This window comes from Phyllobates terribilis, unplaced genomic scaffold (assembly GCF_046119375.1).
Source record: "Phyllobates terribilis strain yellow unplaced genomic scaffold, ASM4611937v1 Scaffold_13__5_contigs__length_258822181, whole genome shotgun sequence".
NCBI classification, from domain to species: domain Eukaryota; kingdom Metazoa; phylum Chordata; class Amphibia; order Anura; family Dendrobatidae; genus Phyllobates; species Phyllobates terribilis.
In genome coordinates, this window is record NW_027362773.1 from 96,655,730 (window position 1) to 96,682,330 (window position 26,601).

Here is a 26,601-nt window from a genome sequence, read left to right on the forward strand (position 1 = left end):
TGATCAAAATTGTTGGTACCCCTCGTTTAATGAAAGAAAAACCCACAATGGTCACAGAAATAACTTGAATCTGACAAAAGTAATAATAAATTAAAAATCTATGAAAATGAACAAATGAAAGTCAGACATTGCTTCTCTGCTTCCACAGAATTGAAAAAAAAATTAACCTCATGAAATCGGCCTGGACAGAAATGATGGTTCTTCTTAACTTAATATTTTGTTGAACAACCTTTTGAGGCAATCACTGCAATCAAACGATTCCTGTAACTGTCAATGAGACTTCTGCACCTCTCCACAGGTATTTTGGCCCACTCCTCATGAGGAACCTGCTCCAGTTGTCTCGTGTTTGAAGTTGCCTTTTCTAGACGCCATGTTTCAGCTCTTTCCAAAGATGCTCAATAGGATTTAGGTCAGGGCTCATAGAAGGCCACTTCAGAATAGTCCATTGTTTTCCTCTTAGCCATTCTTGGGTGTTTTTAGCTGTGTGTTTTGGGTCATTATTCTGTTGTAAGACCCATGACCTGCGACTGAGGCCAAGCTTTCTGACACTGGGCAGCACATTTCTCTCTAGAATGCCTTGATAGTCTTGAGATTTCATTGTACCCTGCACAGATTCAAGACACCCTGTGCCAGATGCAGCAGAGCAGCCCCAGAACATAACAGAGCCTCCTCCATGTTTCACAGTAGGGACAGTGTTCTTTTCTTGATATGCTTCATTTTTCCCGTCTGTGAACATAGAGCTGATATGCCTTGCCAAAAACTTCAATTTCTGTCTCATCTGTCCATAGGACATTCTCCCAGAAGCTTTGTGGCTTGTCAACATGTAGATTGGCAAATTCCAGTCTGGCTGTTTTATGATTTTTTTTCAACAATGGTGTTCTCCTTAGTCGTCTCCACTTTGGATCAAACAACGACAGATGGTGCGATCTGACACTGATGTTCCTTGAGCTTGAAGTTCACCTTTAATCTCCTTAGAAGTTTTCCTGGGCTCTTTTGTTACCATTCGTATTATCCGTCTCTTTGATTTGTCATCAATTTTCCTCCTGTGGCCACGTACTGGGAGGTTGGCTACAGTCCCATGGATCTTAAATTTCTGAATAATATGGGCAACTGTAGTCACAGGAACATCAAGCTGCTTGGAGATGGTCTTATAACCTTTTCCTTTAACATGCTTGTCTATAATTTTCTTTCTAATCTCCTGAGACAACTCTTTCCTTTGCTTCCTCTGGTTCATGTTGAGTGTGGTACACACCATGTCACCAAACAGCACAGTGAGTATCTGTAGCCCTATATACAGGCCCACTGACTGATTACAAGATTGTAGACACCTGTGATGCTAATTAGTGGCCACAACTTGATTTAACATGTCCCTTTTGTCACATTATTTTCAGGGGTACCATCATTTCTGTCCAGGCCTATCTCATGAGTTTAATTTTTTTAAAAAATTCCATGGAAGCAGGGTTGAAAAGCAATGTCTGACTTTCATTTGTTCATTTTCATATATTTTTAATTTATTATTACTTTTGTCAGATTCAAATTATTTCTGTGACCATTGTGGGTTTTTCTTTCATTAAACGAGGGGTACCAACAATTTTGACCACGTGTGTATATACACAGGTGTTATGTGTCATTGTACAGGAGGAGGAGGAGGTGGGCTGTAACATGACCTATTGTGAACGGTGGATCCTGTGTTATATCTGCTGTACATAGAGATGTTATCAGTCACTGTATAGGAGGAGGAGGTGAGCTGTGACATCACCTATTATAAATGATGGGTCCAGTGTTATCTACTGCATTTAAAGGTGTTATCACTCATTTTAATCCTGTCTATGATGATAATGAGACTGATGAAAAGTTATCTGTGCATCATAGGAAGTATGAATCTAGTGTAAGGCCAAAAATCATATTTAAGCAATAGGTAATTTTCTGAAAACACACACCCTTCAATATGCTGCACCTCTGCTGCTGGCCCCATATTTACTAGTTGGTCATATGCTTATATAGCACCAACATATTCTGTGGTGCTGATGCAAGGGTGAGCTAGATGGGACTTAACCTTACTATGCTGTATGCAGACCATAATGACACCCATCATTTGTGTCTCCAGGAGCTCACAATCTAGGCACCCTATAACTTATTTAGGTCACATCGGTTCCAACTGAAAAGTAATGTATATACGGCACAGTAACAATATACATTGCTTCTATGGTAGCTGACTGAATAGTAAAATGCAGCGGCTCTTACTGGAACCCAAAAGGGTCTATGGGGACATTCAGCATCTACAAGGACATTTTTCTGGAGCATTTGCCCAGCAATCGCTGCAAATGAAATGTGAATGGACCCCAGCCTCTCACTTAATAAAATGCATTCTATTAATGAACCAGGAAGCTCAGTATGAGCAAGGGAGAGCCTGCAAAGCAAGCCCTCTGCTATATAAAAATTCTGGTGCTATTTGTACACATGGCGCGAGTTCTTTGTTCGCCAGCACGTACATCGGCGATCACCGCAGGTGAAACGAGAACCTGCTCGAGAGCAAAAAAAGGGGAGAATAAAAAAACAAAAAACTGACTCTGCAAATCCCAAAAGCGTTGCTCCCCTTGCCAAGTAATTACTGCGGCTTGTAAAGGCTTCTGTGTTCTGGGCGGGTGCAGGGAACTTAATGGCGCTACAGTCGGAGCGCATTGTCTCAGAGTATTGCATCAAAAGGCTATTTAAAACCAAAATGACACCAAGGACGTGATCCAACGCGGTGCGGGGAAGATATAGCGCGTCTCATCCCTCGGCGTATTATTTCCTAACCTGCTTCTCCATTACCAGCGTCCTGCCAGTTGTAAAATCATTGACTCGTTAAAGCCGCTCGGCTGGAACTAATTACTTTTACTCCACAAAATCCTACGTATCCACAAAAAAAAGATCCAGATGAGTCAAAAAAAATCTGCAGTCTGCAGCAGGAAGAGGGACCGGATTTATGGGTGTATTTACAGCGCTCGCTTATTGTAGCTTTTTGTTTTTTTGGCAGTAACTCGCCTAGGTACACCCAGTGTTCCTGGCAATTATAACGTGGCTGCAGATAATTAATATGGCATTCACAGGTATATCACTAAAGGACGCCCCCCTTCTGAGCGCCATTCTTTTTCGGGGAGTTTTGAATTGCAAAATTGCTGCAATTTTACTCAACCACTGAGAACTCTCAAATCGTATTATTTTTCTATCTACTGGCTAACACGGTACAAAAGATATATATATTTTTCTTTCAATTTTACTGTAATTTGGGGAAATCATCTGAAAATATCGCTAGCAAAGAGTCCTCATTTTCTTGTGGTTGTTACAAATTCTATGTAAAGGATTTATCCCTTTCTGGAAAAGTTGAGTGACAACTCCTAGAAAACTAACGCTACTACTAAAGTTGTTGAGCAGGCTTTCAAAAAGACACAAGTGTATCTATAAATAAGACTTTGCGATATGAATTCCTTTAAGGATGCTTTCACGCATAAATTTTTTTGGTACATATGCCATCCACTAATTTTATGGATACATCCCAGACCCATTGCCATAAATGTGGTAAAATCTATTATATATATATATATATATATATATATATATATATATATATATATATATATATATATATATATATATATATATATATTTATTTATTTATTTATATATTTATTTTTCCTTTTTTTCTCTTTTTTGCAGACTGTCCACAAAAAAAAAGTTGACATGACATCACATGTCGATTATGGAGAAAAATAAAAGGAAAGGTTATATTTTTTTGATTCGTACGAAATAAAATAGAACAAGAATTGTAAAAATGGATGCAAACCAAAAATTGGTCAGGACACTGGAAAATAAAAAACAAACAAAAACCACTAAGAACCATTTTTCCAATATAAAAAACAAACAAAGTCTGTGAAACTAAAAATATGTTCAAAAGTGAGAGTCCATTTAAGAGGTAATAACATACACCAAGATCTCTGCAGAATGTCTTTTTCTAAAGGAGTCTAAAGAAATCCAGAAACTTATAAGCGGAGTCACAAAGGCCACGGCTTGCCCAGCCCCCTATGGATTCCCATTGCAAAAGAAATTAGCTATTTGCTTGACGTCAGGACGTTCTCCCAAAACCAGTAATAGATTATGCTGGGCTCAGCTATGGTTGACTTACTGGATTGATTTTCAGTCAGCCACAAGAGCGGTTTCCTACCAGCATAAAACACAATCAAGGTCCATCAACATCGATTGTCATAGAAATGGACTTCACAGGTTTTATTTATTTCTCTAGGAAAAAATTTACACGAGATGGAAAATCCTCAGGAGACAAAACACAGAGAACATATACATATAATAAATTATAATATACATACATACACACTTCAACTGTGAGAGACAGAATCTTAAAAAAACAAAACAGAAATTCACATTGTATGATTTTTACATAATTTGCATTTTATGGCATGAAATAAGAACAGTTGTGCTCAAAAGTTTACATACCCTGGCAGAATTTTTCCTTTCCACCTCCACCTCCGTGCTTTACTGTAGGAATGGTGTTCCTTTCATCATAGGCCTTGTTGACCTCTCTCCAAATGTAACGTTTATGGTTGTGGCCAAAAAAATTCAATTTTGGTCTCATCACTCCAAATTACCTTGTTCCAGAAGTTTTGAGGCTTGTCTCTGTGCTGTTTGGCGTATTGTAGGTGAGATACTTTGTGGCATTTGTGCAGTAATGGCTTTCTTCTGGCGACTCGACCATGCAGCCCATTTTTCTTCAAGTGCCTCCTTATTGTGCATCTTGAAACAGCCACACCGCTAGTTTTCAGAGAGTCCTGAATTTCAGCTGATGTTATTTGTGGGGTTTTCTTTGCATCCCGAACAATTTTCCTGGCACTTGTGGCTGAAATCTTTGTTGGTCTACCTGACCGTGGTTTGGTTTTTAAAGAACCCCTGATTTTCCATTTGTTAATCACAGTTTGAACACTGCTGACTGGCATTATCAATTCCTTGGATATCTTTTTGTATCCCTTTCCTGTATTATACAGTTCAACTACCTTTTCCCATAGATCTGTTGACAATTCTTTTGCTTTCCCCATGACTCACAATCCAGAACCGTCAGTGGCTGGATGAAAGATGCAAGAGTCGGTCTGGATCCCAGAAACTCACTCAGCTTTTATGCACACACACTGATTACAAGCAAACAGGTCACAGGTGAGGATGTTACCTTTAGTAGCCATTCAAACCCATTTGTCTCAAATTCTGAGCATATTATCAGGCCAAAATCACCAGGGTATGTGAACTTTTGATCAGGGTCATTTGGATGTTTTTGGTTCTCATAAAGATTTTTTTAAAAAAAGAAAACACAGTAGTTTGACAATAAATGGCTTCATCCAACCAATAACCATGAGTGGAGAAAAAGTTTTTTGTTATCATTCATATTCTCTGAAACAAGGCCAAGAAAGCAAAAATTCTGCCAGGGTATTATTATTATTTTTATTATTTATTATTATAGCGCCATTTATTCCATGGCGCTTTACATGTGATAGGGATATACATAGCAAAAACATTTACATAATCTTAACAAAACAAGTCAGCGACTGGTACAGGAGGAGCGAGGACCCTGCCCGCGAGGGCTCACAGTCTACAAGGGATGGGTGAGGATACAGTAGGTGAGGGTAGAGGAGGTCATGCAGTAATGTGGTGGAGCGGTGGTTACTGCAGGTTGTAGGCTTGTCGGAAGAGGTAAGTCTTCAGGTTTCTTTTGAAGGCTTCCATGGTAGGCGAGAGTCTGATGTGTTGGGGTAGAGAGTTCCAGAGTAGGGGCGATGCACGGGAGAAATCTTGTATGCGATTGTGGGAAGAGGAAATAAGAGGGGAGTAGAGAAGGAGATCTTGTGAGGATATGTAAACTTTTGAGCACAACTGTATTTGATACAATAGAAAAACATAACTTAATATTTGGTACAGAAACCTTTGTTTGCAGTTAGAGACGTCAGACGTTTCCTGTAGTTCTTGACCAGGTTTGCACACACTGCAGCAGGGATTTTGGCCCACTCCTTCATACAGATCTTCTCCAGATCGTTCAGGTTTCGGGGCTGACGCTGGGCAACACTGAGTTTCAGCTCCCTCCAAAGATTTTCTATTGGGTTCAGGTCTGGAGACTGGCTAGGCCATCCAGGACCTTGAAATGCTTCTTACGGAGCCACTCCTTAGTTGCCCTGGCTGTGTGTTTCGGGTCATTGTCATGATGGAAGATCAAGCCATGACCCATCTTTAATGCTCTTATTGAGGGAAGGCGGTTGTTGGCCAAAATCTTGAGATACATGACCCCGTCCCATCCTCCCTTCAATACGGTGCAGTCGACTTGTCCCGTTTGCAGAAAAGCACCCCCAAAGTATGAAGATATTTCCCCCATCATGCTTCATGGTTGGGAGTGTGTTCTTGGGGTTGTACTCCTCCTTCTTCCTCCAAACACGGCTAGTGGAGTTGATACCAAAAAGTTCTATTTTGGTCTCATCTGACCACCTGACCTTCCCCCATGCCACGTCTGGATCATCTAGATTGCCACTGGCGAACTTCAAACAGGCCTGGACATGTGGACATGTGCTGGCGTGAGCAGGGGAACCTTGCATGCTCTGCAGGATTTTAATCCATGAAGGCGTAGAGTGTTACTAACAATAATGTTTAAGACTGCGGTCCCAGCTATCTTCAGGTCATTGACCAGGTCCTCCCGTGTAGTACCGGGCTGATTCCTGACCTTTCTCAGAATCATCCTCATCCTACAAGGCGAGATCTTGTATGGAGCCCCAGACTGAGAAAGATTGACAGTCATCTTGTGTTTCTTCCATTTTCTAATAATTGTGCCAACAGTTGTTACCTTCTCACCAAGCTGCTTGCCTATTATTCTATAGCCCATCCCAGCCTTGGGCAAGTCTACAATTTTGTTCCTGGTGTCCTTAGACAGATCTTTGGTCTTGGCGATGGTGGAGAGGTTGGAGTGTGATTGATTGAGTGTGTGGACAGGTGTTTTTTATACAGGTAACGAGTTCAAACAGGTGCAATTAATACAGGTAATGAATGCAGAGTAGGAGGGCGTCTTAAAGTAAAAATCATACAATGTGATTTTGTCATGCCAGGTGTGGGAAAGACATAGTGCAACACAGAGGGAAAAGGGAAAGGAGCCCAGACACTAGGGGAAGGGGTGAAGTGGAGACCTCCTAGTCTGGTCTAGCGTCACCCTGTCTCAACGACCGTCTCTATATTGCCTTCTCAGCAATCACCACACGCGTGCTTTGCCCTACTCTACCTGGCGCATGGCTACAGCTAGGGATGGAAGGAGATGAGCACTAGTCAACCTCCACTAAACTCTATAGACAACAAGGGTGGACAAAACAGGGAAAATGGCTTACCTTTAGATGAACTAAAAATAAGCACAAGGCCTCAAGCTCCAGAGAGGACGAAGTACTGCTCCTGCTAAGCTTCACAAGTAGAAATGAATATAGCCGGTGCCTCCCTCTCAGACACACCAGATATATTTACACCCAGGCCAGAGAGCTAATTAGCAAGAGAGAGGTAGTCGCTCGGTCCTAAAGACAGCCTCTTATCTAAGAAGCGGTCCGCAATGCCAAACGAAGAGATCTCCTGCAACCCACTGTAGGGCGACTGTCTGTCACCTCTGACACACCCGTGACAGATTTTAAGGTTTTTATTTTTAGATTCTGTCTCTCACAGGTGACGTGTACCTACGATCAAAATTACAGACCTCTCCATTCTTTGTAACAGGGAAAACGTGCAAAATCAGCAGTGTTTCAAATACTTATTTTTCACACTATATATTCTTGTACACAGGAACAGTATTAAAGTAGTTATATTCTTGTACATAGGAGCAGTATTATGGTAGTTATATTCTTGTACATAGGGGGCAGTATTATCTATCCATCTATATATATATAATCGTCTAATTCTGTTTGTCTGTAACGTAAATCCCGCGTCACTGATTGGTCGCGCCAACCGCCCGCGACCAATCAGCGACAGGCGCAATCCGGCCGCGAATTGGCGCGGGATTTGAACCATGCTTCGCTGATTGGTCGTGATTGGAGCGGCTACTTTAAATTAACCCCCCATTGTATCCCCCCGGGGCCCCTAATGAATTTTGTAAATACCTCATGGTGCCAATACTGCCAGTGCGCGGCGCTATTGCTGACCGCGCACAGGCAGCACGTGACCCTCAATTGTTTTGCATGAGGACAGAATACCCTCCCAGAGCTGTTGCTTAGATGTGAACTGCCTCCCACCATCATAGACACTCCTTTTGATGATGCTCCAGAGGTTCTCAATGGGGTTGAGGTCAGGGGAGCATGGGTGCCACACCATAAGTTTGTCCCCTTTTATGTGCATAGCAGCCAGAGATGCAGATGTGTTATGTGCAGCATGAGACGGGGCATTATCATGCATGAAATGATCTCGATGGTCCAGATGGATGGAGTGGAGGATGGCGGGTTGATGGACACCCCATGCAAACATGGCTACGGCGCTAACAAGGAGGAGGTGGAGTAATGTTTTGGGCTGGAATCATGGGGAGAGAGATTGTCGGCCCTTTTAGGATCCCTGAAGGGGTAATGATGAACTCCATAATGTATGTTGAGTTTCTCAAACAGCACTTCCTTCCATGGTTCAAGAAGAAGAACCGTGCATTCTGCAGCAAGATCATTTTCATGCATGATAATGCCCCGTCTCATGCTGCACATAACACATCTGCATCTCTGGCTGCTATGGGCATAAAAGGGGACAAACTTATGGTGTGGCACCCTTGCTCCCCTGACCTCAACCCCATTGAGAACCTCTGGAGCATCATCAAAAGGAGTGTCTATGATGGCAGGAGGCAGTTCACATCTAAGCAACAACTCTGGGAGGGTATTCTGTCCTCATGCAAAACAACTGAAGCAGAAACCATCCAAAACCTGACAAATTCAATGGACGAGAGAGTTCAGAAGCTCCTTTCGAACAAGGGGTCCTATGTGCAAATGTAACATCACCTAGAATAAAGTTTTGAGTTGAAAACTGTTTGATTTCAGTTTGTAATAACCTGCTAATGCTTATAATTTCAAAAATGACCATTTTTTTGTTCTTTATTAAAATGAAAAGGTTGAAAACTCTGCCGTGCATAATAATTTGGAACATGCATTTTGAGTGCAGTTTGAGTGTTTTATTTTTTTTAAAAATATACTGTTATCATAGGCAGTTTGTACAAAAACCTTTCAATTGTACTCTAATAGTTATTTGATTGGAAAATTACAATGACTGCAATTCATATAGGTAATTTGGGAAAATCTGAGAAAATATTATTTGCATAATAATTTGGAACACAGTGTAGTAGTAGTTATATTCTTGTACACAGGGGCACTATTATAAATATTATAATACTGCCCCCTATGTACACCAATGTAATTACTATAATACTGCCCCTTATATATATAAGAATTTAAGTACTACAATACTGCCCCCTATGTACAAGAATATAACTACTATAATACTGCCCCTATGTACAAGAATATAACTACTATAATACTGCCCCCTATGTACAAGAATATAATTACTATAATACTGCCCCTATGTACAAGAATATAACTACTATAATACTGCCCCCTATGTACAAGAATATAACTACTATAATACTGCCTCCTATGTACAAGAATATAACTACTATAATACTGCCTCCTATGTACAAGAATATAACTACTATAATACTGCCCCTATATACAAGAATATAACTATTATAATACTGCCCCCTATGTACAAGAATATAACTACTATAATACTGCCTCCTATGTACAAGAATATAACTACTATAATACTGCCTCCTATGTACAAGAATATAACTACTATAATACTGCCCCCTATGTACAAGAATATAACTACTATAATACTGCCTCCTATGTACAAGAATATAACTACTATAATACTGCCTCCTATGTACAAGAATATAACTACTATAATACTGCCTCCTATGTACAAGAATATAACTACTATAATACTGCCCCTATATATATAAGAATTTAAGTACTACAATACTGCCCCTATGTACAAGTATACAAAAAACGTTAAAATAGGCCACTGCTGCAGTTATACAAAACAAGGATGCGACGTTCTTCCAATTGAACCATAAACAAGAATTATTGTGATATCTCCTGTTGACCTTGATGAAATAAAATTCCTGTAGACATGCAGCCTTGATACGAATGACGACTGTTCTGCCTCTTTCTTGGTGACCGTGAACACAAATTTTTACAAGCCGTTCACAGGAGAGGAAAAATACACAACAGGAAAATGATCTATTCAATGAGAAGAAAGGAAATTAAATGCTGTCATGGCGGTTTTTATCCGGAGGGGGTCATTTATCATTGTGATAGTGCCGGCCTCGTGCGTATCACTGAAGATACAATGAACCAGTTGGCCACACAAAGTAGGAGGATAATGTTCTTGTGATGGGGTTTAGCCAGGCATGAAGGAGCATGGGTCCCACACCCTGCAGCGGGACGCACGAGGCCGGATAATCCACCACTAAATCCTCAGAAATAGTGACATGGTGTTCACGGAATATACAAGGAGACGTATGAGAAAGGATGAAACGCTCGGATACAACAGAAACGGATTTTTACAAAAATTTTTTGCTGGACTCGGGGGGGTGGGGGGGGGGGGGGGACATAAAAAACAAAAGCAAACAAACACAGTTAAAGTAATTATTTTTTTATATATGGAAAATCGTTCCTTCCATTTTAGTGATCAGTGAAAATCTCAGCCTCTGGACTCCGCACTCAAAACTTCTGCACTGTCAAGTTAAGAATGACAGCTAATGTCCTACGGTCTGGGAACCTGATGAGGATGGACCCAAAAATCGGCTGCACTTAGTATCCCGCAATCTGTGTAGCCAACTGGGAGCCACTGCACCACCACAGCTCATGTAACAGAAGGCAGGGTGAGAGTCAGCTTGCTGAGGGTAACACTGCATCATGATGCATGCACAGATAGTGCTGCCTCCCTGTCTTTTCCACCATATAATGCATGTAAGAACATATATTAATACCTCCCTTTATTTACCTATACATGGATGGGTGAGAGTGGAGAGTACTGTCCCTCTGTCTCTCCCTTACACTGATGTAGGATTAGATATAACCGTACCCCTGACACTCAATGTACTGTCAATATAATTATATAAGTACAGTGGCTTGTGAAAGTATTCATCCCCTTGCCATTTTTTGTATTTTACTACCTCACAACCTGGAATTTCACTGGGGTTTTTTTTGTTGAGGGTTTGCATCAGTTCATGGAAAGAACATGTCTACAACTGTGAACATTTAGTTTTCTTTTTATTGTGAAGCAAACAACAAAATAGGACAAAATAACTGAAAACTTTGGTGTGCATAACTATTCACCTAACTAAAGTCAGTACTTTGTAGAGCCTCCTTTTGCAGCAATTACAGCTGCAAGTCGCTTTGGATAAGTCTCTATGAGCTTACCACATCTTGACACTGGGATTTTTGCCCATTCCTCAAGGAAAAACTGCTCCAGCTCCTTCAAGTTCGATGGTTTCCTCTGGTGAACAGCAATCTTCAAGTCTGACCACAGATTCCCAATTGGATTACGGTCTGGGTTTGACTCGGCCACTCCAGAACATTCACACGTTTCCCCTTAAACCACTTGAGTGTTGCTTTAGCAGTATGCTTTGGGTCATTGTCTTGATGGAAGGTGAACCTCCGTCCCTGTCTCAAATCACCGAGTTTTCAGGTTTGGCTCAAGAATATCCCTGTATTTCGCACCATCCATCTTCCCCTTGATTCGGACCATTTTCCTTGCTGACGAAAAACATCCCCACCACCATGTTTCACTGTGGGGATCGTGTTCTTGGGGTGATGAGCTGTGTTGGTTTGGTGAAAGACATAGCATTTACCTTGGTGGCCAAAAAGTTAAATTTTGGTCTCACCTGACCACAGCACCTTCCTCCATATATTTAGAGAGTCTCCCACATGTATTTTGGAAAACTCAAAATGAGCCTTACAATTTTTGTGTGTAAGTAAAGGCTTTTTTCTGCCCACTCTTCTATAAAGGCCACCTCTATGGAGTGTACGGCTTATTGGGGTCGTATGGACAGATAATCTAGTCTCTGCTTGGGAACTCTGCAGCTCCTTCAGGGTAACCTTTGGTCTCTGTGCTGCCTCTCTGATTAATGCCCTCCTTCCCCGGGCTGAGAGTTTTTGTGGGCGCCCTCTCTTGGCAGGTTTGTTTTGGTACCATGTTCTTTACATTTGATGATAATGGATTTGATTGTGCTCCAGGGTGATCATCAGAGACTGGGGGATGTATATATATTTTTTAATTTATGACCCAACCCTGACCTGTACTTCTGAACAGCTTTGTTCCTGACTTGTTTGGAGATCTCCTTGGTCTTCATGGTGTTGTTTGGTTAGTGGTGCCTCTTGCTTAATGGTGTTGCAGCCTCTGTGGTCTTTCAAAACAGGTAAATTGTATATACTGACAGACATGTGACACTTAGATTGCACACAGGTGGACGTCCTTTCATTAAGCATGTGACTTCTGAAGGTAATTGCTTGTACCAGATATTTTCAGGGGCTTCATCGCAAAAGGGGTGAATACATATGCACAAGCCAATTTTTAGTTATTTGATCCCATAAACTTAATTTTTGCCTATATTTTTCTCACTTCACCAACTTAGACTATTTAGTGTTGATCAATCCAATCATGAAAAAAGAAGTATAGATGCAAATAAAAATACTATTTATTCAAATTATTTTAAAAACCAATAAAAGTACGTTTCTAAAAAGTAGAAGTAAATAGAAGGATACCACAGCAAGTAGGTTGGAGGTATAGTCCAACAAGGTAGTAGACAGATATAAACACATCCAAGCCAAGATATAGCATCATCCATGGACTTTTCTTACTATTGCACGCTACACTTTACAGTTCTATGATAATTTCTTCTTACAGGTTTTTTTTTTACCGTTGAACCTCTTTGAGCAACCTAATAATTTGGGTACTCTTTATTATGAACTGTTATCGTATTATTAATATTTTTTGCATGTGACACTTTATTAAGTCTGTTTGTTTGGACAGACCTCTCCCGCCTTGACATTACCTTGGATGTGTTTATATCTGTCTACTACCTTGTTGGACTATACCTCCAACCTACTTACTGTGGTATCCTTCTATTTACTGCTCCTTTTTAGAAATGTACTTGTATTGATTGTTTTTTAAAATAATTTGAATAAATAGTATTTTTATTTGCATCTATACTTCTTTTTTCATGATTGGATTGCTTTGAATGAAGTATTGCATTCAATAGGCCCCCAACTTTATTTGGAATATTTAGTGTTGATGCATCACACACAAAATCAAATGACAAAAATATTAAAAACACAGGTTGTAATGTAACAAAATAGGTAAAAAGCCAAAGGGGTGAATACTTTCCCAAGCCACTGTATATATAGTAGTACCTCCTGTTTTTTCCCTATAAATGAAGTAGGTGCACATTGTACTGCCTCCACATCACTCCAAGTTGGTGATAAAGATACAAATAATACCGCCTCTCCCTTTTGGCGATGCAGGCACAGACAGTGCCGCCTCTTCCTTTTGGCGATGCAGGCACAGACAGTGCCGCCTCTCCCTTTTGGCGATGCAGGCACAGACAGTGCCGCCTCTTCCTTTTGGCGATGCAGGCACAGACAGTGCCGCCTCTCCCTTTTGGCGACGCAGGCACAGACAGTGCCGCCTCTCCCTTTTGGCGATGCAGGCACAGACAGTGCCGCCTCTCCCTTTTGGCGATGCAGGCACAGACAGTGCCGCCTCTCCCTTTTGGCGATGCAGGCACAGACAGCGCCGCCTCTCCCTTTTGGCGATGCAGGCACAGACAGTGCCGCCTCTCCCTTTTGGCGATGCAGGCACAGACAGCGCCGCCTCTCCCTTTTGGCCATGCGGGCACAGACAGTGCCGCCTCTCCCTTTTGGCCATGCGGGCACAGACAGTGCCGCCTCTTCCTTTTGGCGATGCAGGCACAGATAGTACTGCCCCTGCATGTTGGTAACGCAGGTACAGATAATCCTACATCAGTAAAGCATAAAGTAAAAAAAATATTTAATAACCAAAAGGAATCAACCATGTTCTAGCCCCTTTGTGGGTATAACATAAAAAGGTTTAAAAAAAATGATAAAAAAAATACTTTTTTCAGCCCTTCATCCGTTGCTTTTTTATGTAAAATAAATGTTAAAAAACAACATGCTTTATTAGAATCACCTTGCTTATAAAGACTCAATCTGCAAAAATATCACAATTTAACCCATCTGGAAAAATGTTCATATAAAAAAAGGCCCAAATTACTTTTTTTTGCTCAACCCCCCTAAAAAGATGTAAAGGAAAAGTAATAAAAAAAAAAATGTTAGAATGAAGAAATCAGCTCATCCCACAAAAACAAGCCAGAAACCTACAAATCCACAGAATAAAGTCTTGTCCCTTGTCACGTTACAAATTACCAATTTAAAAAATTAAATTGTAAAAATTTGTTGCTTTTTTTTTTTTTTTTACATCCTCACCCAAAAATAAACTATGTAAAGTTTGTACACATTATATGTACCCAAAAACGGTGTAATTAATAGACGCAACTCATCGCACATTTGTCTGGATTAGAAGACGATGTAAATGAAGATCAGGGAAATAAAATGCATCTTTGAAGTTACTCAACGCTACATGGAGAAAGATGTAAAATGAGATTTATACACATAGCTCTGCTTTACAAATAGTCTCAAGGGAACGATACAGAGGTATACAAGAGATCACAAATATTGTGAAATTCAACCTGCAGAAGTCGTCACGAGGAATAATTAGGTGCGATGGCTGAAATCAATGTATAGATATGAGCACACAATAAGATGTGAATGGAACAAATATTACAGACTTGACAGAGAGGGGGCCGGGGTCTCTGCTCAAGTGTGGGGGTCCTGCTCCGAATAATCATCACTGTAACCAGTAACAGAAATCAATGATTGTCCGCTCAGTGAGGAAGGCAACAGCGGGACGAAAGCTCAATATAATGTTATCGCTCCTGATGAGCCTGGAAAGATGGGAAATCCAGCAGGGAAGCCGAAGACACGAGATCCTGCCATCACTCCCCACATGTTCTGCAGGGATGGGATTTTCTTGCACAGCGGGGGTCTCATCTGAGAGTGATTGATGTCAACTATGTTCATGATGGACTCAAAAATATTTCTACTCCTCAACCTGGACCTCATACACAATACACAGTCAGCAGTGGTAAATAAATGGTGTACTGAAGGCTTCTGTGGGCCAACACCTATATAACGATGTCTGATAATGGCCTGCATCATCCACACTAATCATAGGCCATGTAGGAGAAGGCAACTAATGTATGTACACAGTGACTGCAACAGCAGAATAGTGAGTGCAGCTCTGGAGTATAATACAGGATGCAACTCAGGATCAGTACAGGATCAGTAATGTAATGTATATACACAGTGACTGCACCAGCAGAATAGTGAGTGCAGCTCTGGAGTATAATACAGGATGTAACTCAGGATCAGTACAGGATCAGTAATGTAATGTATGTACACAGTGACTCCACCAGCAGAATAGTGAGTGCAGCTCTGGAGTATAATACAGGAGGTAGCTCAGGATCAGTAATGTACGTGCACAGTGACTGCACCAGCAGAATAGTGAGTGCAGCTCTGGACTATAATACAGGATGTAACTCAGGATCAGTACAAGATCAGTAATGTAATGTATGTACACAGTGACTGCACCAGCAGAATAGTGAGTGCAGCTCTGGAGTATAATACAGGATGTAACTCAGGATCAGTACAGGATCAGTAATGTAAAGTATGTACACAGTGACTGCACCAGCAGAATAGTGAGTGCAGCTCTGGAGTATAATACAGGATGTAACTCAGGATCAGTAATGTCATGTATGTACACAGCGACTGCACCAGCAGAATAGTGAGTTCAGCTCTGGAGTATAATACAGGATGTAACTCAGGATCAGTAATGTAATGTATGTACACAGTGACTGCACCAGCAGAATAGTGAGTGCAGCTCTGGAGTATAATACAGGATGTAACTCAGGATCAGTACAGGATCAGTAATGTAATATATGTACACAGTGACTGCACCAGCAGAATAGTGAGTGCAACTCTGGAGTATAATACAGGATGTAACTCAGGATCAGTAATGTAATGTATGTGCACAGTGACTGCACCAGCAGAATAGTGAATGCAGCTCTGGAGTATAATACAGGATGTAAGTCAGGATCAGTACAGGATAAGTAATGTATGTACACAGTGACTGCGCCAGCAGAATAGTGAGTGCAGCTCTGGAGTATAATACAGGATGTAACTCAGGATCAGTAATGTCATGTATGTGCACAGTGACTGCACCAGCAGAATAGTGAGTGCAGCTCTGGAGTATAATACAGGATGTAACTCAGGATCAGTAATGTCATGTACGTACACAGTGACTGCACCAGCAGAATAGTGAGTGCAGCTCTGGAGTATAATACAGGATGTAAGTCAGGATCAGTACAGGATAAGTAATGTATGTACACAGTGACTGCGCCAGCAGAATAGTGAGTGCAGCTCTGGAGTATAATGCAGGATGTAACTCAGGATCAGTAATGTAATGTATGTACACAGTGACTGCACCAGCAGAATAGTGAGTGCAGCTCTGGGGTATAATATAAGATTTAACACTCAGAACAGAATAAGTAATATATGTACACAGTATAGAAATATATATGTATACTGTATAGGATATAATAATGCACTGTATAAGTAATATATTTACAAAGTGATACACTTAATAAGTAGATTTCTTGGATATGGGAAGCGTTAGTATTCCATGTTTCTGTCATCAGTCTCCGCACTTTCCGGACTATCGGATCTCTGTCTGTAACATTTGGTTCTGTTGTAATGAAGACAAATCTTGGAGTTGGACGTTTTAATCACATTCAGCACTGACGTATTTTATTTCAATAGAAAACTTGTCATTTCCGTGAGAAGAAGCAATTTTAGGGCCGGTTAGTTTAGTGGATTCAATTTACAGGGTCAAAACCAGGTCAATGCGACTAAAGACCCTCAGAAAGTGCGGCACGATTGGCACATTTCATGCCCAAGCTGTGCGCAGTGCGTTCTGTATAATTCCATTGACAGAAACAAGAAAGCCATTTTCCTGCGAGAATGAGCTCTGTGGGTAATGAGAACAGCGGGGATGATGGAGGACGGGATGAAGTGCGAGCACGCGCCTGGAATACAGAGCGGCTGCAGACCTGATAGCGGATTACTGCCGTAGTGGGGGGGCACAAATATATGGGCTGGACTGTCCGAGGTGCAGCGCTCACTACCACGGCCCGGTCTGAGGGAACATGGAGGGGGATAAAGATAGGCATGGAAATTATATTTGCCCAAATCAATTGGAGGTTCTTAGTTAGATCATTTCTGGACAACTTGGGTGTCAACCGACATGGCCACTGTCAGCGCTATATCCCCCCATTGTACGTCACCAGAATATGAAGGTCTGAGTCTGGGAAAGTTTGGTGAACCTCGAATAGTTAATATATTAATGACGAGACTTCCCCAAACACAGATCTAACTAAGAAATGGCAGCAGAGGAGCATCCGAGGGCTCACACACTATACGGCTGCGGATTAGCTGGAAATTCTCTGGTAGGAGACAAAAGCTGCAGAGATGGAGGAAATGTGATCCAGAGAAGTCCAGAAATCATGTGCAATTTACTTTATCCCCAAGGTTTCCATAAATCAGGAGAACTAATGTTCCTGCAAGTAGAGAACCAGCGATGTCCTCACCAGGGCTCATCAGACATGTGAAACAGAAGGAGCCGGCAGTGATACGTTATATGCAGACACCTGCTATAAAGAAGCACTGATACACGGGTTATTATATACCAAGGCTGACACAGGTTATATACAGACACCTGCTATAAAGCAGAACTGATACACCATGTTATTATATACCTGCTATATATCAGCACTGATACACCGGGTTATTATATACCTGCTATATATCAGCACTGATACAACGGGTTATTATATACCAAGGCTGACACAGGTTATATACAGACACCTGCTATAAAGCAGAACTGATACACGGGTTATTATATACCAAGGCTGACACAGGTTATATACAGACACCTGCTATAAAGCAGAACTGATACACAGGTTATTATATACCAAGGCTGACACAGGTTATATACAGACACCTGCTATAAAGAAGCACTGATACACGGGTTATTATATACCAAGGCTGACACAGGTTATATACAGACACCTGCTATAAAGAAGCACTGATACACGGGTTATTATATACCAAGGCTGACACAGGTTATATACAGACATCTGCTATAAAGCAGAACTGATACACCATGTTATTATATACCAAGGCTGACACAGGTTATATACAGACACCTGCTATAAAGAATCACTGATACACGGGTTATTATATACCTGCTAAATATCAATACTGATACACGGGTTATTATATACCAAGGCTGACACAGGTTATATACAGACACCTGCTATAAAGCAGAACTGATACACCATGTTATTATATACCTGCTATATATCAGCACTGATACACCGGGTTATTATATACCTGCTATATATCAGCACTGATACACTGGGTTATTATATACCTGCTATAAAGAAGCACTGATACACGGGTTATTATATACCAAGGCTGACACAGGTTATATACAGACACCTGCTATAAAGCAGAACTGATACACCATGTTATTATATACCTGCTATATATCAGCACTGATACACCGGGTTATTATATACCTGCTATATATCAGCACTGATACACCGGGTTATTATATACCAAGGCTGACACAGGTTATATACAGACACCTGCTATAAAGCAGAACTGATACACCATGTTATTATATACCTGCTATATATCAGCACTGATACACCGGGTTATTATATATCGACACCTGCTATATATCAGCACTGATACACAGGGTTATTATACACCTGCTATATATCAGCACTGATACACAGGGTTATTATACACCTGCTATATATCAGCACCGACACACCGGTTTATTATACACCTGCTATATATCAGCACTGATACACAGGGTTATTATACACCTGCTATATATCAGCACCGATACACAGGGTTATTATACACCTGCTATATATCAGCACCGATACACCGGTTTATTATACACCTGCTATATATCAGCACTGATACACAGGGTTATTATACACCTGCTATATATCAGCACTGACACACCGGGTTATTATACACCTGCTATATATCAGCACCGATACACCGGTTTATTATACACCTGCTATATATCAGCACTGATACGTGTTATTAATGGACATTTGCTATATAGCGGCAATGATACACAATGTTATTACATACCGGAGCAGACACACGGTGTTATATACCGGAGCAGACACACGGTGTTATATACCGGAGCAGACACACGGTATTATATGCCGGAGCAGACACACGGTGTTATATGCCGGAGCAGACACACGGTGTTATATGCCGGAGCAGACACACGGTGTTATATGCCGGAGCAGACACACGGTGTTATATGCCGGAGCAGACACACGGTGTTATATGCCGGAGCAGACACACGGTGTTATATGCCGGAGCAGACACACGGTGTTATATGCCGGAGCAGACACACGGTGTTATATGCCGGAGCAGACACACGGTGTTATATGCCGGAGCAGACACACGGTGTTATATGCCGGAGCAGACACACGGTGTTATGTACCGGAGCAGACACACGGTGTTATGTACCGGAGCAGACACACGGTGTTATGTACCACAACAGATACACGGTGTTATGTACCACAGCAGATACACGGTGTTATACACCACAGCAGATACACGGTGTTATACACCACAGCAGATACACGGTGTTATACACCACAGCAGATACACGGTGTTATACACCACAGCAGATACACGGTGTTATACACCACAGCAGATACACGGTGTTATACACCACAGCAGATACACGGTGTTATACACCACAGCAGATACACGGTGTTATACACCACAGCAGATACACGGTGTTATACACCACAGCAGATACACGGTGTTATACACCACAGCAGATACACGGTGTTATACACCACAGCAGATACACGGTGTTATACACCACAGCAGATACACGGTGTTATACACCACAGCAGATACATGCTGTTATATACCACAGCAGATACATGCTGTTATATACCACAGCAGATACATGCTGTTATTTACCACAGCAGATACATGCTGTTATATACCACAGCAGATACATGCTGTTATATACCACAGCAGATACATGCTGTTATATACCACAGCAGATACATGCTGTTATATACCACAGCAGATACATGCTGTTATATACCACAGCAGATACATGCTGTTATATACCACAGCAGATACATGCTGTTATATACCACAGCAGATACATGCTGTTATACACCACAGCAGATACATGCTGTTATATACCACAGCAGATACATGCTGTTATATACCACAGCAGATACACCAGGCTGGTATTGGTAATACATTAGTGGTCCATCTATCATTAGGACACAGTGGCCTAATAAATTATGAAAATACTGGGGTTTGGATAAGGCTTTTATTATGGGGGACAAGGCAAAATAAGGTCTTGTCTCCACCATGTTTACTGACCAATCATGCTAATCACACACATGTTGAGGGTCTCTCTGAAATCTCCACACCCCATGTATGTTCACAGGACATGGAATGAATTATCCTTCCTCTATTCCCGGCAACAACATTTTGATTTTTCCACTGTCGGCAGAGTCCTGCTCTCTGTCTACCAGTAATATAAATCTTTTTCTGCCCTGAAATTATACAACGTCAGATCAATTCTCATTCCATCAGTTCCCGGCAGGACCCCCATAATGAGAAGGGGACGCAGCACGGAACAGCAGCAGCGAAAAATGTTTTACAGACAACAGTCATGGAATTAGCACCGGGCCGCGGTTATTATAATAGAACGCCGGAGCATGACTACAAGATACATAGAAATCTATTGTACTAGATCCCCGGCTATTACTGGCGAGGGGCGTGATGGAGGGGATAGGTTTAGTTAGTGTCTGACACTTCATTTATCATCTCCTGCTGCCCAACCTTGCAGTAAATGAACAATAAACCACATTATCCCCACTGAGCAGAGGCTTTTTTCTTGGTAGGAGACCATAAATTCTACATATGTGTGAAGACAAACACCAAGATCCTCTCTGTTTTCTTCTAGAATTCATTGCTTTGTAATTAAAGGGCCACTACACAGTAATACAGCAGCTATATATAAAGAAGACATTACAAAATATCACCACTAATTGCACCATCCCGAGTCCAGCTCCAATGCAGAGCCACAGGACAAGTGACAAGGTGACCCGATCCTTCTAACAAGAGAGGACCTTCATATGGCAATAAAAGCTAAGCCAGACATTCAACACAAAGTAACATATGGATATAATCAATATATTCCTGCACTTGAGTTACACCCTGTATTATACTCCAGAGCTGCACTCACTATTCTGCTGGTGGAGTCACTATGTACATACATTACTGATCCTGTACTTATCCTGAGCTACATCCTGTATTATTCTCCAGAGCTGCACTCACTATTCTGCTGGTGCAGTCACTGTGTACATACATTACTGATCCTGCACTTATTCTGAGCTACATCCTGTATTATACTCCAGAGCTGCACTCACTATTCTGCTGGTGCAGCCACTGTATACATACATTACATTACTGATCCTGAGTTACCTCCTGTATTATACTCCAGAGCTGCACTCACTATTCTGCTGGTGCAGTCACTGTGTACATACATTACATTACTGATCCTGAGTTACATCCTGTATTATACTCCAGAGCTGCACTCACTATTCTGCTGGTGGAGTCACTATGTACATACATTACTGATCCTGTACTTATCCTGAGCTACATCCTGTATTATTCTCCAGAGCTGCACTCACTATTCTGCTGGTGCAGTCACTGTGTACATACATTACTGATCCTGCACTTATCCTGAGCTACATCCTGTATTATACTCCAGAGCTGCACTCACTATTCTGCTGGTGCAGTCGCTGTGTACATACATTACATTACTGATCCTGAGTTACATCCTGTATTATACTCCAGAGCTGCACTCACTATTCTGCTGGTGGAGTCACTATGTACATACATTACTGATCCTGTACTGATCCCGAGTTACATCCTGCATTATACTCCAAAGCTGTAATCACTATTCTGCTGGCGCAGTCACTGTGTACATATATTGCATTACTGATCCTGTACTGATCCTGAGTTACATCCTGTATTATACTTCAGAGCTGCACTCACTATGCTGCTGGTGCAGTCGCTGTGTACATACATTACATTACTGATCCTGAGTTACATCCTGTATTATACTCCAGAGCTGCACTCACTATTCTGCTGGTGGAGTCACTATGTACATACATTACTGATCCTGTACTGATCCTGAGTTACATCCTGTATTATACTACAGAGCTGCACTCACTATTCTGCTGGTGCAGTCACTGTGTACATACATTACATTACTGATCCTGTACTGATCCTGAGTTACATCCTGTATTATACTCCAGAGCTGCACTCACTATTCTGCTGGTGCAGTCACTGTGTACATACAGTACATTACTGATCCTGAGTTACCTCCTGTATTATACTCCAGAGCTGCACTCACTATTCTGCTGGTGCAGTTACTGTGTACATACATTACATTACTGATCCTGAGTTACATCCTGTATTATACCCCAGAGCTGCACTCACTATTCTGCTGGTGCAGTCACTGTGTACATACATTACATTACTGATCCTGTACTGATCCTGAGTTACATCCTGTATTATACTACAGAGCTGCACTCACTATTCTGCTGGTGGAGTCACTATGTACATACATTACTGATCCTGTACTTATCCTGAGTTGCATCCTGTATTATACTCCAGAGCTGCACTCACTATTCTGCTGGTGCAGTTACTGTGTACATACATTACATTACTGATCCTGTACTGATCCTGAGTTGCATCCTGTATTATACTCCAGAGCTGCACTCACTATTCTGCTGGTGCAGTCACTGTGTACATACATTACATTACTGATCCTGAGTTACATCCTGTATTATACTCCAGAGCTGCACTCACTATTCTGCTGGTGCAGTCACTGTGTACATACATTACATTACTGATCCTGTACTGATCCTGAATATAGCAATGACGTGAGAACCAGTATTCTAGAAAGTTACAGAATTGTTCATGATATAATGGTTGAGTTTCAGAAAAGCCCTTTAACTCTTTCTTTACTGCACTGATATTTCCCAGTGTCACACTTGTCAGCGTGGTTGAAGGTCTACAGAGAAGGAATATCAGACGCCCTTGCAACTTGGCCATGTCTCATATACACAGACCCCACCACTCACCGTGCACGCCCCGTCTCTTGTGATCGGCAGGGAGAAGTCTGTGCAGAAATCCAAATCTTTCACTGCAGCCCTCTGGCAGATAATGTCCTAAAATAAGGGAGGAAAAAATAATAGGAAAAACTTAATGTACAGAAGTAGAGTCCACGTCCTGGATGGAGGAGATAAGAGCGGATCTGCAGCCTACCCAATGTGCGGCGCGGGAGTCAACACTGTGGTCACAGACGCTCCTGGTATGTAGCGGCTTATGCAGCCAAAAAAGCTAAATCCCAGCTAATATACCATAGAAATATCAGATCTGTCACTTAGGAGTCTGGAAAAGCTAAATCACTAAGTTAATTAAGTTGATTTGTAAAAGGTTTTCATTATTTTCCCCTATTTTAAAATAAGAGTAAATGTTATTTTATTATTTTTTTTCTTATTATTATATATCTTTTATAACCTATTATTATTATTTTTTAATTTTGTATGAGACCAATCTTATGAAAAAAAAAAATCCCCAGACGTGGTAGGCTGAAGTTTCTGGATTTGCAGTTCAACAATTATACAGTTATGGCTGAAAATGTTGGCACCCTTGAAATTGTTCCAGAAAATGAACTATTTCTTCCAGAAAATTATTGCAATTACACGTTTTGTTATACGAATGTTTATTTCCTTAGTCTTTTTTTTTGTTGTTTTTTGGGAGTTATAGTTCACCACAGGAGTGGTACAGGGTTGTACTATGGTTTAACGCTTGCCTCTCTGATTCTTTTGTGGACCCGCGCTAGACGGGAGCGGGGTCACGCGGCTGGGAGTGATGGCGCCGCCATGAGTTCACTATGGTCGCATTAGACAGGAGGAAGTGAACAGTCTCTCTTCCAGATCACGCGCTGCAGTGACGCTACAAAGAGGCAGGGCCAGAGCAACACAGAACAGCACAACGCACAGTCCCCCCGGCCCTGCCTCTTTGTAATGCGTTCATGATCTGGACGGGAGATCGCCCCACTTCCTCCTGTCTAGCGAGACTGCAGTGAATTCATGGCAGCAAAGACGGACGGACATGCAGGCGCTCCCTGCCGTGTGACCCCCGCTCCATTGGCGCTGCTGCCACCCGGCACCACAGTGAGAATTCGGACTATAGTCCGAAAAATACGGTAACTGCAATCAATGGCTTCCTATAACCATCAACAAGCTTCTTACACCTCATCTGGAATTTTGGAGCACTCTTCTTTTGCAAACTGCTCCAGGTCTCTCATATGTGAAGGCGTCTTCTCCCAACAGCAATTTTAAGATCTCTCCACAGGTGTTCAATGGGATTTAGATCCGGACTCATTGCTGCCACTTCAGAACTCTTCGGCGCTTTGTTTCCATCTGTTTCTGGGTGCTTCTTGAAGATTGTTTTGGGTTATTGTCCTGCTGGAAGACCCATGATCTAGGACACAAACCCAGCTTTCTGACACTGGGCACTACATTGCCACCAAAAAGCCTTTGGTAGTCTTCAGATTTCATGATGCCTTGCACACAGTTAAGGCACCCAGTGCCAGAGGCAACAAAGCAACCCCAAAATATTCTTGAACCTCCACTATATTTGACTGTAGGTACTGTGTTCTTTTCTTCATAGACCTCATTCCGTTTTCTGTAAACAGTAAAATGATGTGCTTTACCAAAAAGCTCTATTTTGGTCTCATCTGTGCACAAGACACTTTCCAAGAAGGAATTTGGCTTGGTCACATACATTTTGGCAAAATGCAGTCTAGCTTTTTTATGTCTCTGAGTCAGCAGTGGGGTCCCTCCTGGGTCTCCAGCTATTTAATTTCATTCAAATGTCGACAGATAGTTGATGCTGACACTTATGCACCGTGAGCCTGCAGGCCAGCTTGAATTTCTTTGGCACTTGATTGGGGCTGCTTATCCACCACCCATACTATCCTGAGCTGCAAACTTCCATTAATTTTTCTATGCCATCCATGCATATGGAGATTAGCTACAGTGCCATGGGTTGTAAACTACTTGATCACATTGCGCACAGCGGACAAAGAAACATCAAGATTTCAATCTTGAGATTGTTAATATTTTTCAACAATTTTGGTTCTCAAGTCCTTAGACAGTTCTCTTCTCCTCTTTCTGTTCTCCATGCTTAGTGTGGCACACACAGACACACAATGCAAAGATTGAGTCAACCTCTCCCCTTTTTATCTGGTTTCAGGTGTGATTTTCATATTGCCCAGGTCTGTTACTTGCCAGAGGTGAGTCTGAATGAATATCACATGCTTGAAACAAAGTTGTTTACCCACAATTTTGGAAAGGTGCCAACAATTTTGTCTGATCCATCTTGGGGATTTTGTGTGAAATTATGTCCAATTTGTCTGTTTTGTCAGTTTTTTTGTGTTGTTCTAATACTCACAAAGGAAATAAACGTGTATAACAAAACATGTAGTAATTTTATTGGAGAAATTCTTCATATTCTGGAACAATTTCAAGGGTACAAACACTTTTGGCCATGACTGTATATGTTCTGTAGATTGATACACGCAAGACACACATTGCCTGGCTCGGGCTCTGGAAGTACGTGCAGTGGTCACACACTTATTAGGGGGTTGGCAGCCAGGAACCCTTTGTAATGATTAGGATCAGAGAAATCTGACCCTAATTGTTTAAAGGGAATGTCAGCATGTTTTGCTATGTAATCTGAGAGCAGTATAATGTAGAGGTAGAGACCCTGATTCCAGCAATGTTTAACTTACTAGGCTGCTGGCTGTAGTTTTGATAAAATCACAGTTTTATCAGCAGGATATTATCCTTACAGAACTAGTAAACCTCTCTGCCATGTAGTCTACCATATTCTTGAATCCTGTATAACCCCACCCCCACCATTGATTGGCACCTTTCTGCCTGTGCACAGTATACACAAAAACCGGCCAATCAGTGGTGTGGGCGGGGTTATATAGAGTTCCGTATTCAGAGAACTAATAGTTCAGCTGCAGCTACAACTGTGATTTTATCAAAACTGCAGCAAGCAGCCCAGTAAGTGATACATTTTTGGAATCAGGGCCTCTGCCCCTTCATTGTGCTGCTCTCAGATGGGACAGCAAAAACCTGGTGACAGATTC

The 26,601-nt window shown here is 41.5% G+C and overlaps 1 protein-coding gene across 2 annotated transcripts in view; it reads right to left on the reverse strand.

Annotated features, from left to right (window-relative positions):
• The window catches only part of PRMT3 (protein arginine methyltransferase 3), a 178,045-nt gene that overhangs the window by 19,283 nt on the left and 132,161 nt on the right, over nucleotides 1-26,601 (reverse strand). For both annotated transcript variants that reach the window (XM_073658227.1, XM_073658228.1), the window contains one exon: nucleotides 23,516-23,602. In XM_073658227.1, coding sequence (XP_073514328.1) covers nucleotides 23,516-23,602 — 87 coding nt within the window. The remainder of the gene's footprint in view (nucleotides 1-23,515; nucleotides 23,603-26,601) is intronic.